At 40.4% G+C, this 13,599-nt stretch overlaps 1 protein-coding gene across 1 annotated transcript in view; it reads left to right on the top strand.

Annotated features, from left to right (window-relative positions):
* The window catches only part of pth2ra (parathyroid hormone 2 receptor a), a gene marked incomplete at its 5' end in the record, with an annotated part of 57,684 nt that overhangs the window by 21,138 nt on the left and 22,947 nt on the right, over positions 1–13,599 (top strand). Inside the window, 2 exons of the mRNA XM_005752732.2 lie at positions 5,466–5,526; positions 7,193–7,259. Of these exons, the coding sequence (XP_005752789.2) occupies positions 5,466–5,526; positions 7,193–7,259 (128 nt within the window). The remainder of the gene's footprint in view (positions 1–5,465; positions 5,527–7,192; positions 7,260–13,599) is intronic.

Raw genomic sequence — 13,599 nt, 5'->3', positions numbered from 1 at the left:
TAAAGCTTTTGTGAATTATTATATAATCTGCCTATAATCATGTAGCGAAATATTTAAAAATTTGAACTTCTGGTTCTTTGAGGAGGAGCTTTAACAAACATTTGGAAAATAATGGATTAACAGTTCAAGCAAAAATGTACAAACTTTATTATTTTAAACATCTTTTAAATCAGACATTTATTTTTTTTTTCATTTGCTTTTTAAATCATTAAAGCACTATTTCTGTAAAATAAATAGCCTTTCTGCTCAAGTCTTTGGGGTCGCCTGATTCATTAACTGAAATTTACTTTACAGACACGTTAAAACATTCTCCAAAAGTTACTGTAAAATTCCTCCATATACCAAATAATACTACTAAAATTTATGACTGAGGAATATAAAGGGCATGCGATGCATTTTCTTAAGCTGATTTGTATATTTGCATAATTTACAGCCATTCTTTGGCTTGTGGTTTGTCTTTTATGAATCCATGTGTTCATTCACAGGAGGGGATGAATCCACATAATGATGCCGCCACTCCCTGCCTTCTTTTGAACTAATTATTTTTTCAGCACCCTTTTTTGAGCTGCTTTGGCTCCACAGCATGACACCAGCAAGAGATAAGAGGGGGAAGCATTTCCCAGCAGGGTAAAACACTTTGCAGATATAACTGTTAGAGTTCACTATCAACCATTTTTAAGTCGTCTTATTGGTAAAGTTGCCCTAAACACAGACTTTTAGCACATTTTTAATTTGTCATGTTTTAGATGAAAGCCCAACGGTTCCTGTCACAACCCGGTGTTTTGTTTCCATCTGCAGTTATCGTCAAGCACTCGCTGCAAAATATCTATAAGCTATTAGCTTTCCCAGTGAAGAAACTCGGTGACTAACACAAGATCATGATTACATCCCTGCTCTTTTCTCTGCTCCCACATTCCCTTTAAGCTCTGCCAACCTCTCTCTCTTTCTTCATTTTGTCTTTGGAGCTGCAGATAAGATACAGAATTCATTTCAAATGTCTGGTCTGCAGAATATACATACTGAAGGACGGGGACCACTTATCACCCGATTAAAGTTCCAGTGATTAATTATGCTAACAATATTGAAGCTGTTGCATTTAGAGAAGGGGTTTATAGTGATGATAGAGGGAAGAGGTATGAGGAGCTGATCTCGGCAAATGACAGTCACAATCTTATCGCGTCTGTTTGTGAAGCCGCATGAACAGGAGACACCATCAGTAATTCCACATGCATCCAAATACAATTTAGAGCGTGTGACAGATTTGAGGAGTTGCTTAATGAGTTAAGTGGCAGTGGCAATAGAATACGTGCATTATAAATGCTGCTGCTAATGATGTCAGAGGAAGAAAAAATGGTTCTGTCACATTTAATTTCTCTTTTTGCAAAAGTGGATCTCACATCGCCGTCTTAGGTTCTCACACAGTGACAGTGTGGGTTGTTTCCTTTCCTGCCTCAGAGTAATATTTGCTAGTATCTGTGCTTCTCAGATAGTTATGGTCTCTGGTGGAGCAATTTAAAATATTATCATCGCCACAGCATCAAAAAGTGCAATTCTGTCACACATTTGACGTTGGCGCCTTGATGCAGTGGCTCAAGGTTTTGAGAAGAAAAGCAACATTGGCTTTTTACATCAGCATTCACTCTGGTTAGCTTAGGCACCAGAATTATGGGTAGGGTTGGGAACCCTGATGCTTATCTAATGAATCAGAGGGGTCCTTTAAGGTCATGTTCAAATGGCTTCCAGTCTGGCTGTTTTTAGTGGCTCACTGGAAGTCCCATTTTGTCAAATTGCACAGGTGCCTCTGCGATGTTCACTGGATCTCTGCCAGTGTGTCAGCACAGCAATCATTCAACACCTTTTTCACTGTGTGAAAGTGCAAAAAGTTGCAAACCATCAGAAAAAATGAAATCCCCGTTTTGTGCGTGCAGAATGACAGCACTGTGGGTTGATGGCAGAAACCAGAGTTGAAATCTTTTACCCCACATGTGCTTTCTCAGGCATCGGGGTTAGCGTTTGGATTAATTCACAGTGGAAAACTCTGAATGTGGGAATAAACAGGACACGTATGCTGCTGATTGCATTTCTGACCCAGTTCATTGCTTTCTGGGTTGGAAACTGGACTCTTTAATTGAAACTTGCTAAAAATTCAGAATCAGACATACATGGAGACTCAGATTTAATGACCAATTAAAGCTGCAAAAAGCGACGAGAGGGCCCTCGCACCCTGCCACACGTCCAGGCCAGCTTCAGCCGACCCGTGATGAGGTCGAGCTGAGCTACATCTCGGGCATGCTGCGGTTGACTAGACTCACACGGACATGTGGCTGTTTTCAGTTTAGGAAGCTAATTGGATGCTGCGTCACTTACTTACTGAACACCTTCTGTGCCCACTGTTTGTCAGTTGTCTAACCGTATAGCACACTGATGTAGATCAGGCGTGGAACAAACAATTTAAATTTCACGTAATAATAATAATAATAATGGTTTATAAATAATGATTTATATAGCGCTATATATTTATATAGCGCTTTACAATGCCACTATTCATTCACTCTCACATTCACGCACTGTTGGAGGCAGCTACAGTTGTAGCCACAGCTGCCCTGGGGCAGACTGGCAGAAGCGAGGCTGCCATATCGTGCCATCGGCCCCTCTGGCCATCACCAGTAGGTGGTAGGGTAAAGTGTCTTGCCCAAGGACACAACGACCAGGACAGAGAGCCCGGGGATTGAACCGGCGACCTTCCGGTGACAGATGCGATTCCTAACCCCCTGAGCCACGGTAGATTAAATGATGATTATTACCTACTGTGTGACCTAATATTAGCACGTAGGCGTGTCCTATCCAGCACGTGAAGTTAGGGACAGACTGGACAAGGTGCGTCCTGTGATGAATAATTGAACTTTGTCATGCCACCACGACCTTTCATGAAAACTCAAAATCTTCGCAGTTTAATATCACTAAGGAGTTCAGTTTGCACTTTGTCAGATCACCATTGTTCATGTTGATCTGACGAAATGTTTTGGTGGGGTTTGTTAAAGTACACATCAATAAATTCTTAAATTCAGTATGGCTGACTTCCTGCTGGCTTTGGGACATGGCTCCAAGAGATTTTTTTCTACATCTTGAGGTATTACGTAAGGCTGCCAAATTTGAGACTCGTATATCAAGCGCACTATTTTTTTTGCTTACAGTTTCACACTGAAGCATCATCACTACCTGATGTTGATTCTGACCACTTTTGAGATGGATTTGGTCAACCTGGGAGGAGAAATCATTGCATGTCCTGTTCCTGGCACTATGACAGCTATTAAGTATTACAATTAAAATATGTTCAGGGGTAAATCCTTATCATACCTGAAAAGTTGGGTCGAGATTAGACAATGTGCGTGTAATGCAAGTTCAGCAATTTAACATTGCCCAAGTCTGTAGTTTAAACTGACTGAATATGAGTTTTATTCGATAAAATCTCTACGTGGAGTTTGAAAAAGCCATTTTCAGTTCAATATGGCAGACTTCCTGTTGGGTCAGGGAGGCCATAGACTTTGTTGTCCGTCTTTGCATGTTACACATATGTACCAAATTTCATTCATGTACCTCAAACTGTGTGTCCATAATACTTATTTATAACCTGCAAAGGTGGCATTTTGAAAACCCCCAAACCAATAAACATGTAATTTTTTTTCTTCAAGAATCGGAATCAGAATACATTGTTAATCCCTAAGGAAATTATGTTTACCAGACCTGATGTGTGTGCTAAATTCTGTGCTTTAGCTGTTGCATGTTAAGGCCTCCAAAAAGCTAATTCATTTGACGAATTAGTAAACAGAGCAGATACAATAGAGCAGGGGTGTCGAAGTCCAGGCCTCGAGGGCCGGTGTCCTGCAGGTTTTAGATCTCACCCTGGGTCAACACACCTGAATCAAGTGATCAGTTCATTACCAGGCCTCTGGAGAACTTCAAGACATGTTGAGGAGGTATTTAAATCAGCTGTGTTAGATCAAGGACACATCTAAAACCTGCAGGACACCGGCCCTCGAGGCCTGGACTTCGACACCTGTGCAATAGAGCATTTGGACTTTTAGTGCTCAGGCTCCAACTATGACAGTCAACATGCAGGACTGAAACAAGTTTGAGGACAGTAGTGAAACTGCAGACTTGCAAACATGCTTAAAGGGAGTGATTTTGAAGTAGCACCCATTCAGATGCACAAGAACACTACTGTGAAGTTTGGCCGTGGTTCCGGTTATGTTACTGAATATTCCCTCTCAGCCACCTCGCCATGGTACGGTTTGACTCCAGTTGACATAAATGGTGCACTGCCCTGGGAATGTTGAAATGAACAACAAGCATACTTCTAGTTTAAAACTGCTAAGCCATAGATGGAGACCCAGTTCTCAGCACCAGCTGCACAATAACCACCACGATACTTCATCTGAAGGTTTGAAAGAAGCTGATGTTTACTCTGTCCAAGTCGAAGGCCGTGGTAAAATTGCCCTCTGCAAGCATTTTAAGGAGCGATCTTGAAGTAACAGCTGAGCTTAAAGTGCTCCAGAGATTCACGGGAGGATGAAACTTTAAACCTTGTAGTCACTGAAGTCAAAAGGAGTCCTTGTGGATTTATGACTAAACAACTGACTTTAACACTCTGGGAATTAGAATGTGGTGTAACTTAATCTACAAAACCACTCTAAAGTTTAGGTTTAAACATATTACTCCCCAAAGGTACCAAATCTTAGTCGAATAGTTAATGCATTTACTCTTGTCTTTACACTGGTACATTTAAGTGTTTTTAAATGGTTTAGAAACTGTGGAGTGGAAGGGAAATCAATAACAACCCACACAGTTTGAACAAAGTAATGGTGCAGTTGGAAGTTTCTTTAGGAAGTCCCTGTATGTGTGTTTGTGTACACATAAGAAAACACACAAAAGCTCTTTAGAGACAGAAGAATTACGCCTGACAGGAGAGGCTGAATGTGCTGCTCTGAGACTCGCCATGAATCAAAGCTGCTGGGTAGTAGGGCGTTATATCATGAAGTATGAATGTGTAATTAAGTGTCTGTATGTCACCAGCATGTGGGATTACTCTGATGTTTACATTCACGTCATGTTCTGTGAGTGATGCCTGCATCAGCTAACATGCCTGTGTCGGGTTTTATTTCTCCTACTTTGTGACCGTTGAGTAATGTGAACTTTTACAACACCAATACAACACCTTTCACCAGGATCCACTCTGTCGTGACTGAATATTATTTTAAAATAACCGTTTTACACTTTTGTCAATAAAGCAAACAGGATGCTTTTAAATTGTAACGATCACCTCAGCTTGGTTCTCCTTCTGTATTGTGATGTGTCAGAGATACAGCGACAAACAATGTGAAGTGCAGTCTGGGAAATAAATCAGGTAAACAGCACATATGACATCACCTGCAAAACATCTCATTTTGCATTATGTCTAATTTCAGGTGTTCCAGCTGTTTTTGTGGCAGTGTGGGCGATCGTCAGGGCAACAGTGGCAGATGCAAGGTAAGAGAGAGAGGACTCAGACTCTAACGAGATTATCCCTGCGAGGTGTAAGACGTCCTCCAGCCCTCCCTCCAAAACCTAACCCTAACCCTGTGTTTTGTAAAAACTGTGTAAAAACTGTCTTCTGTGTTCAAAATGTAGATAATAGCCAGTCAGAAGGATAGCCATCTTTAAGAAAATGATATAAAAACTATAATGACATATTGTGATACCACAGAGACTGTGTAAGCATTGGGCCCATCTCCACTGATAACTAAGACCTCACAGGGTTATAAAAACATCTGCCAAAAAAGTTTGGAAAAAATAAACTTCAAAATGAATAAGAAGAGAGGCGGGATGTTGTAATCACTGCTTAATTGTGGTGACATTTGAATCAGTGAAATACAGGATTTGATATACAAAGAATGCTTGATTTGGAGTGCTTGATACTAAATCAAGCACCTTCAGACGTTGCCAATGTTTGAAGTACACAAGGCAAAATCTGGATAATGAAAAGAGTTGTTAGAGTTAAACATGAGAGACCACAGGAATTATAAGTCAAAACGGGAACAACAAATGCAGGCAGTCGGTCAATATACTGGTTTGTGCAACGTGACAATATTCACCACAAACTACTGCAAGAAATACAAGCTGACGTTTTGGCATTTTAAAAATCCTTAATCAAAATATTTAGATAATGTGATATGACCTAAACTAGAATTGGGAAATTAAATTAAACCCGAAATAATAAAAACAACCCCAGATTAAAAAACAAACAAACAGTACATTTAAAAAATTATAATCAAAAATGAAAAAACTAACATTCTCCTTTGAATTTAAAATGTATTAACAAGTTAAATGGAAAATATCTAATTTTCCTTTGCTGTTCTTCTTTAGCAGTATCTAAAGTAGGTCACACCTCTGCCTGTTTCTGACTTTATTCATACACCTTTTTATCTGCTCTGTGTGTCTAAAAGCATTGAGCGTAGAGCTTTGGACCCAAATGTAGGAAACCAGAGGCTGAGTTAAATAACAGAAACCTGCATTTAGGCCATAAATAAAGTCTAGAAACCAAGAGAAGTCACAGGAGACCACTGAGAGCACCACACAGGGAAACAGATGCTTCAACAAAGCACAAAAGGGAGACAGGACTATTTATACACAAAGGGCTGATTAGACAACAAGAGACAGGTCGGAACAGGTTAGAAGAGCCAGGGGAAGACGGAGACAGGAAGTAAAACCAAAACTAACCTGAAGGACGCACGAAACAAGAAAACAGGGAACAATAGAGGATGCGAATATTTAAAGAGAGGAACAGATGCAATAGCACTGAGGGACCTCAGGCTACTGTTATATGAAACAAAGACGTAAACAATAATTGAAATTCATTCCTACATTAACTCAAAGATGGCACAGAAAATAAATCAGTGCCATCTTAAATCCAGAAAATATAACTTAAAGATGTGAAAACCTCCAAAAGAAGCTCATATTCAGTTATTGTCACAGGAAAAAATAATAGAAACACTAGGATCATCACACCATCACTGCAGTCTCGAGCATTTCAGAGTTTCTCTACACAGTTCCACTTCTCTACTCAGTCTGCTTTTCTGAATGACACCATCACCTTTTGCTTCTGCCTCTCTCACTGAGAATCTTCTTCCTTCCTCTGCATCTGTGTCACCTGCAGGTGCTGGGAGTTGAGCGCTGGGAACATCAAATGGATCTACCAGGTTCCCATCTTGACAGCGATTGGGGTAAGAGTGCTACATTTGTTGCTGCCTATAAATGCAGCTTGAAAATTCACAAGGATACACTTTTGTAAAAAGGGGCAGTCCTCTATAATTTCACTTCAGGCTTTTGAATTTCTTGCTTGTAACCTGAAAGGTTTGAAGTTTCCTTCCATGAACACAAACAACTTGTTGCTGAGCACGATGAAGCATCGGTGGCTCATTCTATATGACTGTCTTCTGAAATGCAGAGTTTTCTCTCATAACCTCTGAATTTCTAATATTTGGTTATTTAAAGTTATTAAACGCGAGTTATGATTTTATGCTTTGGATGCTGTTACCTCAAGATGAAACTCTCCAATTAAAGCCAATAAAATGAGCAGTTTTGTAACATAAGAGAACATTATAAATATTAACAAAATCTTTCAAAATCTCTGTTCCCTATTCAAGTTAAGATCTTGCTTGTAACCAGTTCAGCAGCAGTGTGCACTCAATATCCTTTACAGATCAGAAATAAATAAAGATTTGATTGAAAGTTTGGCAGGGAGCAATCTAAAAATACAAACTGCAAGCAGCGTTTTATTCTCTCTCGAGGCTTCAGTGTGCCGGAGTATGAAAAACAGTAAATAGACTGATATTGCAATACTTTAAGTTTAGTTTTGTCGACCACTGAAGTGCTTTCATGAGCCAGTTTCACCCATTCACACATGAATAATATCAAACACACCGTTCTGGCACATGAAGAACTCAACCTGTGACCTTCTGATTGGTGGATCCACCGCGTGTCCTTCACTCTAACACCTTCTCTGTGCTTCATAATTAACAATCATGCAGCTCTGACTTGTGACTCTGACTGTTTATGTTGTGGTTTCGCACTTGCACTTAACAACTTTTAGAGGTGCGTGTTTGTTATTGGACAGACGGAGGTGGTGGTGGCTGATGGGAGATATGTTGGATCTGAAACATGTTGAATCTAAAGAATAAATCTGAAGGAGCACACATGCACAGGCACACTCACCAACCACAGCTGGAAAACAGGCTGAAGGTGTACAGCAATCCTCTTTCATTTGGACAATGCTAACTTGTTTTTGCTTACAATTTCCACACTTATTCCCCTCGCGTGTCGGGAAGCCAAACACCACCTATGGAATTTAAATAGAGTTCACTCAGAAGGATTTGTTCTTTTATCAGTTGTTCACAGAAAATTGGTCTCAGGCTGGAAAAGCCATTTACTACCTTTACTACATCGCATTCATATGGTATAAAGTGCATGCAATGTTGTGTGCTGTTTGTGTGGTAGGCAGAGAGAGGGCTTGTCAGACGGGCTAAACAGAACTTAAACAGCTTTATTGTTGCAGCCCGGGAAACAAAATAGAAAACAACAAGAAACACGACCGAAACAAAAAACTAGAACTTATTTCATAACAGAACAAACTGGGCACAATTGAGGAGGGAGGGGCAACGACATGATAAAGAACAGAGAGAAACTGAGGACTTAAATAGACATGAGATAATTAGGGAAAGCGACACAGCTGAGGACAACAAGGCTCAGGTGAACCGAATCAGTTAACGAGCACGAGGGAAGCAAACTGAACTGAAGAGACTATCACAAAAATAACCCGACTGAGACTAAAACACATGAAATTGACAGAACAATGTAAACAAAGACAAAACTGCCTAACAACAGAAAATATGATGGAAACAGATACTAGATGTGGGGAACATAGAAGAGCCGGAAAAACCTGAGAATAACAGAGAAAATGATGAACACAAAATCAGAATACAAACTTAACCAAAGCAAAGGTTATAACTAAACTGAAAAGTGCAACAAAGTTAAACGGAAACTATCAAACAGAAAACAGAGTCCCAGACAGAAAACGCTGGAGCCCAGGATCATGACACGTCCTGCTTTTGACCCTTTAATGCCTGAACCATGAAATAATTACCAAAATAGTCACATTTTTGAAAATGTTTACTGAACCTTCTGATCATCAATTAAATATTAAATATTTTTTTCTGAATTTATGAACTTTAATTTTTATTATATCACTTAAAATGTTTGGTGATCTATTTAGGTTTATTCAGGGGTAAAAAATATGCACAAGCCTGAAAAACTTACATATCAATTATGATACAGGAATGAAAGAGTTAAAGGAAGAATTAGGAAAAGATACCAAAGCCTCCTGGGAATTGTACACCAAACAAACAACTCGGTTGACTTAACGATGCAGGCACAAAGACGACAAGTCAAGCAGCTAAACCACAAGGCTAACCAAAACAATGGGGAGCACAAAGAGGCAAAATAACACAAAGGAAGAGCAGCAATTATCCAGATCACGCTGCACACTGAGTTGTTGCAATCCTGTCGTTCTCCTTTGATTATAGTTGTCACGCAATAAGCTCATCGGCACATCGAAACTGGAACAGAAAGCAAGTAACTAGGTGTAAAAATAAGCAAAGTATGACTTGTGCATTTTAAATAATTACTTTAGGCGATGCACCCGTAACACCGGGTACTACCGATCAAAAAAAATGTGACGGATAGTGAGGGTGGCTTCTTTAGTTTTCGTCTGATCAGAGCATTATTCAAACTAAACTGTCTGCTAATATCCAAAACCATCACTCATTTTCGGTCCCTGACTGGTCCACTCTGCATGCCAAAGACCCTGAATCCCAAATTGTCCCCATCACAAATACAGGATTGTTTGTGATAGGTCAGAAACATTTAAAAATAATCGAATGAAATTTGTATAAATGAGTGTGTGAATGTGGCCTGCAGTGCAAAAAGCTTTGAGTCCTCAGACTACAAAAACACCATATCAGGCAGTCTGTTTATCATTTTAGTTACATGCAGAGCTAGTGAATTTCAGTGAGGCACAGAGAAGATTGAGTCACTGTGTGGGGTAAGGTTGAGGACCTTTATCCACAGTGTGGCTCCGTGATGTAGTTGTTTGCACAATCGCTGAACACTTGAAGGTTTGAGACCAGGAGGAGACATAAATTCCTCTGGGATTGCAACAGGAAGGTCATCCGGCACAAGAATCTGCTGAATCGAGTATGCAGAACCACGAGCGAAGGTAACCTCTGATGAATGAGGGAGCACCTGGAAGAAGCTTCTTCTTATCTGTGTCCACAGACAGCTCTTTTTTGCCCGGTCGGCACCTGTGACCTCACTCTGTGCGTGCTCGGGGCGTTTTTGTGCTCAGCGACTTGTCAGGCTGTCAGTGGTGAGTGCCATAGAATCTGTATAGAAAGCAGACTCTGCCAGCACAAAGTTAAAACACTGCCAGTGAGATCAGATGCTTAGTCTACATTTTTCTCACAAATACGTGCCAGGTTACACTTAATGGGCTGCAGCCAGGAGAGACATCCAAGCACCGATGCCTGGCTTGTGTGTGCCATATTTCCTTAAATTGCAGCCAGGTATTTATTAACCTCAACTAGGGTTTACTGTAATTAAAGCAGGCGGAATCTGCTCATACAGTCAGATTGAGTTAGAAATCCATCATGAAGCGCTGACAGCACTCCATTGTGGTCTGAATCTGTCGGGGTATCCTCACAGTGGGGGCTCGCTGGTGACAAATCTTTCACTTGCTTTTAAAATAGCTCAGCATTAGTTGTACAGCAGCTGAGTATCGATCCATTATACTTACAAGTGGTGGTCCTGAGGGCTGGTGTAAGTCGATGGGTTGGAGGTGGTGAAGTATCCGTGGGCTGGTGGGCTGCTCTCTGTGAAACAAAGAAGAATAGAGTATGTGGGCCGTTTTTGTAATTCCAATATTTATTTATTTATTTATTTTTAAATAGAATAATAAATAAAATATCTTCCATCTAATTCTAATTTTTAAGCAATTGTTATTGTTATTATCCCAGCAGAGACACATTATATAATTTGGAGTCATTATGATTTATCAGCATGGCAAATTGTTACAGCAGGTAAAAGCCTGGTTAGGTGTAATGAGCCAGTTAAGATAATAATGGTCAGAATGTTAAATTAATATTATATAACATTAAATTAGCAACGTGTAAATAGAATATTTTCAGTTTTTGTTGAACATGTAAAAGAAAACGTGTGCTGGGGGGAAAATAAGTAAATCCTTGGATTTAGTAAGTGGTGCCTGGCAGCAATAACCTCAAACAGGTGCACCTGGTAGCTGCAACGCAGCGCAGCGCTCAGCAGGAAGTTTGATTTACTTATTTATTTTCCTCTGAACTGCTTCAGCTCAGCCGTACCCACGAGAGGAAGCAAAACAAACAAACAAAAAAAACCAGGAAATTTTTGTTTTTTTTTATTTTTGATGTTGCTAATAAACTGTCTCAAACTATGATTGAGTCATGAAAGTTGCCACTTTTGTAATATTTACTTGTGGCATAATTATAGGAATTATGTGGGAGAGACACACACACACACACACACACACACACACACACACACACACACAGGTCATACACAAACCTTTCTGACTCTGTGGGTGATCTTAAATCTTTGCTCATATGCCTCCTACCTGGTGTTTCCTCAGGGCCTCAAGGCCATCCTGGAAGCTTATTATCTAATTTGGGAGGCAGTACAAGACCTCGGTGTATTCCCGTTATCTCAAAGGAAAAGTCAAGGGTGCTAAAAAAAGACTTGAGAGCTGGCTCACTGTGCTTCTGGTCAATAGGTTGAGTCGCCTTTGTCCTCCTTGGTAAGAAATAGCAATTATTCTTCTCTCTCTCCCAAAAGAATTATCTGTAAGAGGAATAGCGTGTCTCATGTGATTACCCTAACAGTGGGTACTGTTTGGATGTAATGGATAGAGGTGAAAGAGTTTAAACTTGGTATTCCACACTGTCTCTATGCTGTAGGTCATTCCAAAAGCAGATTTCTTTGTTTTCTAGTAGATTACAGTGAGCTGGCTCTTGTGAACAAATGTGAAAGTTGTTCCGTCTGACTGAACGCATCTGTGCCAGCACCCCATAATCAGCCTGTGTAAATGTGCATCTACTGAGCAATTTTAAAAGAAGTCAAAACAAATGGACAGCTACATCTGTTTCCTGAGAGGTTAAATACAAAGCTTAACTAAGGTTTTAGGTGTTCCTTGCATCAATCCCCTTTTGTGTAATTCTGAACTTCTGTAATAGTATCACGGCTAACGAGACAAGCCGTGTGGAGTAAGAGAAGGACCCAAAGATGCAGGCAATGACTTAGATGAGAAGAGTGATCTTTATTGACATGGGGTGAAAATACAGAGTGACACGGAGGTGGTGAGGACAGGAACTGAGAAATAACCAAACCTGAAAGCATGACTCGCGGGATGATGTTCAGGATAATGCTAGGGTGAGACTCAGAATAACACAGGGAGGTAACACAGACGGACCAGTGACGAGTACAAGAGAACACACACTATAAATACACATAGGGAAATGAGGAAACTGCACACAGGAGGGAGACGTGGCTGAAGCTAATCGACATGACGAGACAGGGAGGACGCAAGCTGAATACACTGACATAAGACACGGACCTTCACAATAAGACAGGAAACTCAACACACATGCAAAGGCACAGATGCAGAGACCTGACTAACCTAGAACAGAGGGAACACACAGGCAGGGATGACACAGAAACAGAGGGAGCACAGAGTAACACGAGGGGCAAGGGGACCAAACCACAGACAGCAATAATGCAACAAATAAATAATAAACTACTCAACACACTGGGCCACAGACCCACGACTGTGACAAATAGTTTCTATATTTGGACATCAAAGTAACACAATCCCCTTTTCGTTATTTTAACATGTGGTGGGTTGTGATTGTGATGTAAGGCTATGAAAAGCTCAAAACACTGCAGTGAGAAAGTTTTCTGGGGTTACATGTAAGGCCAGCGTGCAGCGAGCTAGTTTACACTGTACACTAAAGCCCTTACTAGGGGCTAAAATGCTAAATTAAAATAAAGGGGAGGAATATTTTGGTCACTGATAAATGAATAAATCACTGGATGAGAACAGCCCCACATTTGTTACATGCTCATCCTACAATCCAGTGAAATCAGGTTGTGTTTGTTCCTTTAAATACTCGTGCGTGAAACTGACTGCTGTACAGACTGTTTGTTCGGATGAAGAACAGGCGGTCTTGGTATCCTCTGGTTCCTCGTGTCCTTTAAAATGCTGTAGAGAGAAAAAGAAACGTTGGGTCATTTTTCTAACCGATGCACTGATGAGAACGGGCTGACCATCCCTCAAATTTAGATCAGCGAATAGGAAACTTCTTACAAAGATGATACCGCTGATGTACAAATAATAGATTCCACAGGAGATAAAACTTTGCCGCACATGTGCACGTAGGTGTGTGTGTGTGTGTGTGTGTGTGTGTGTGTGTGTGTGTGTGT

The sequence above is a fragment of the Pundamilia nyererei genome, unplaced genomic scaffold (genome assembly GCF_000239375.1).
Source record: "Pundamilia nyererei isolate P.nyererei 1_Seehausen unplaced genomic scaffold, PunNye1.0 scaffold00376, whole genome shotgun sequence".
NCBI lineage: Eukaryota > Metazoa > Chordata > Actinopteri > Cichliformes > Cichlidae > Pundamilia > Pundamilia nyererei.
Note: the sequence above shows the minus strand (reverse complement) of the source record. Positions and strands in the feature narration are given on the sequence as shown.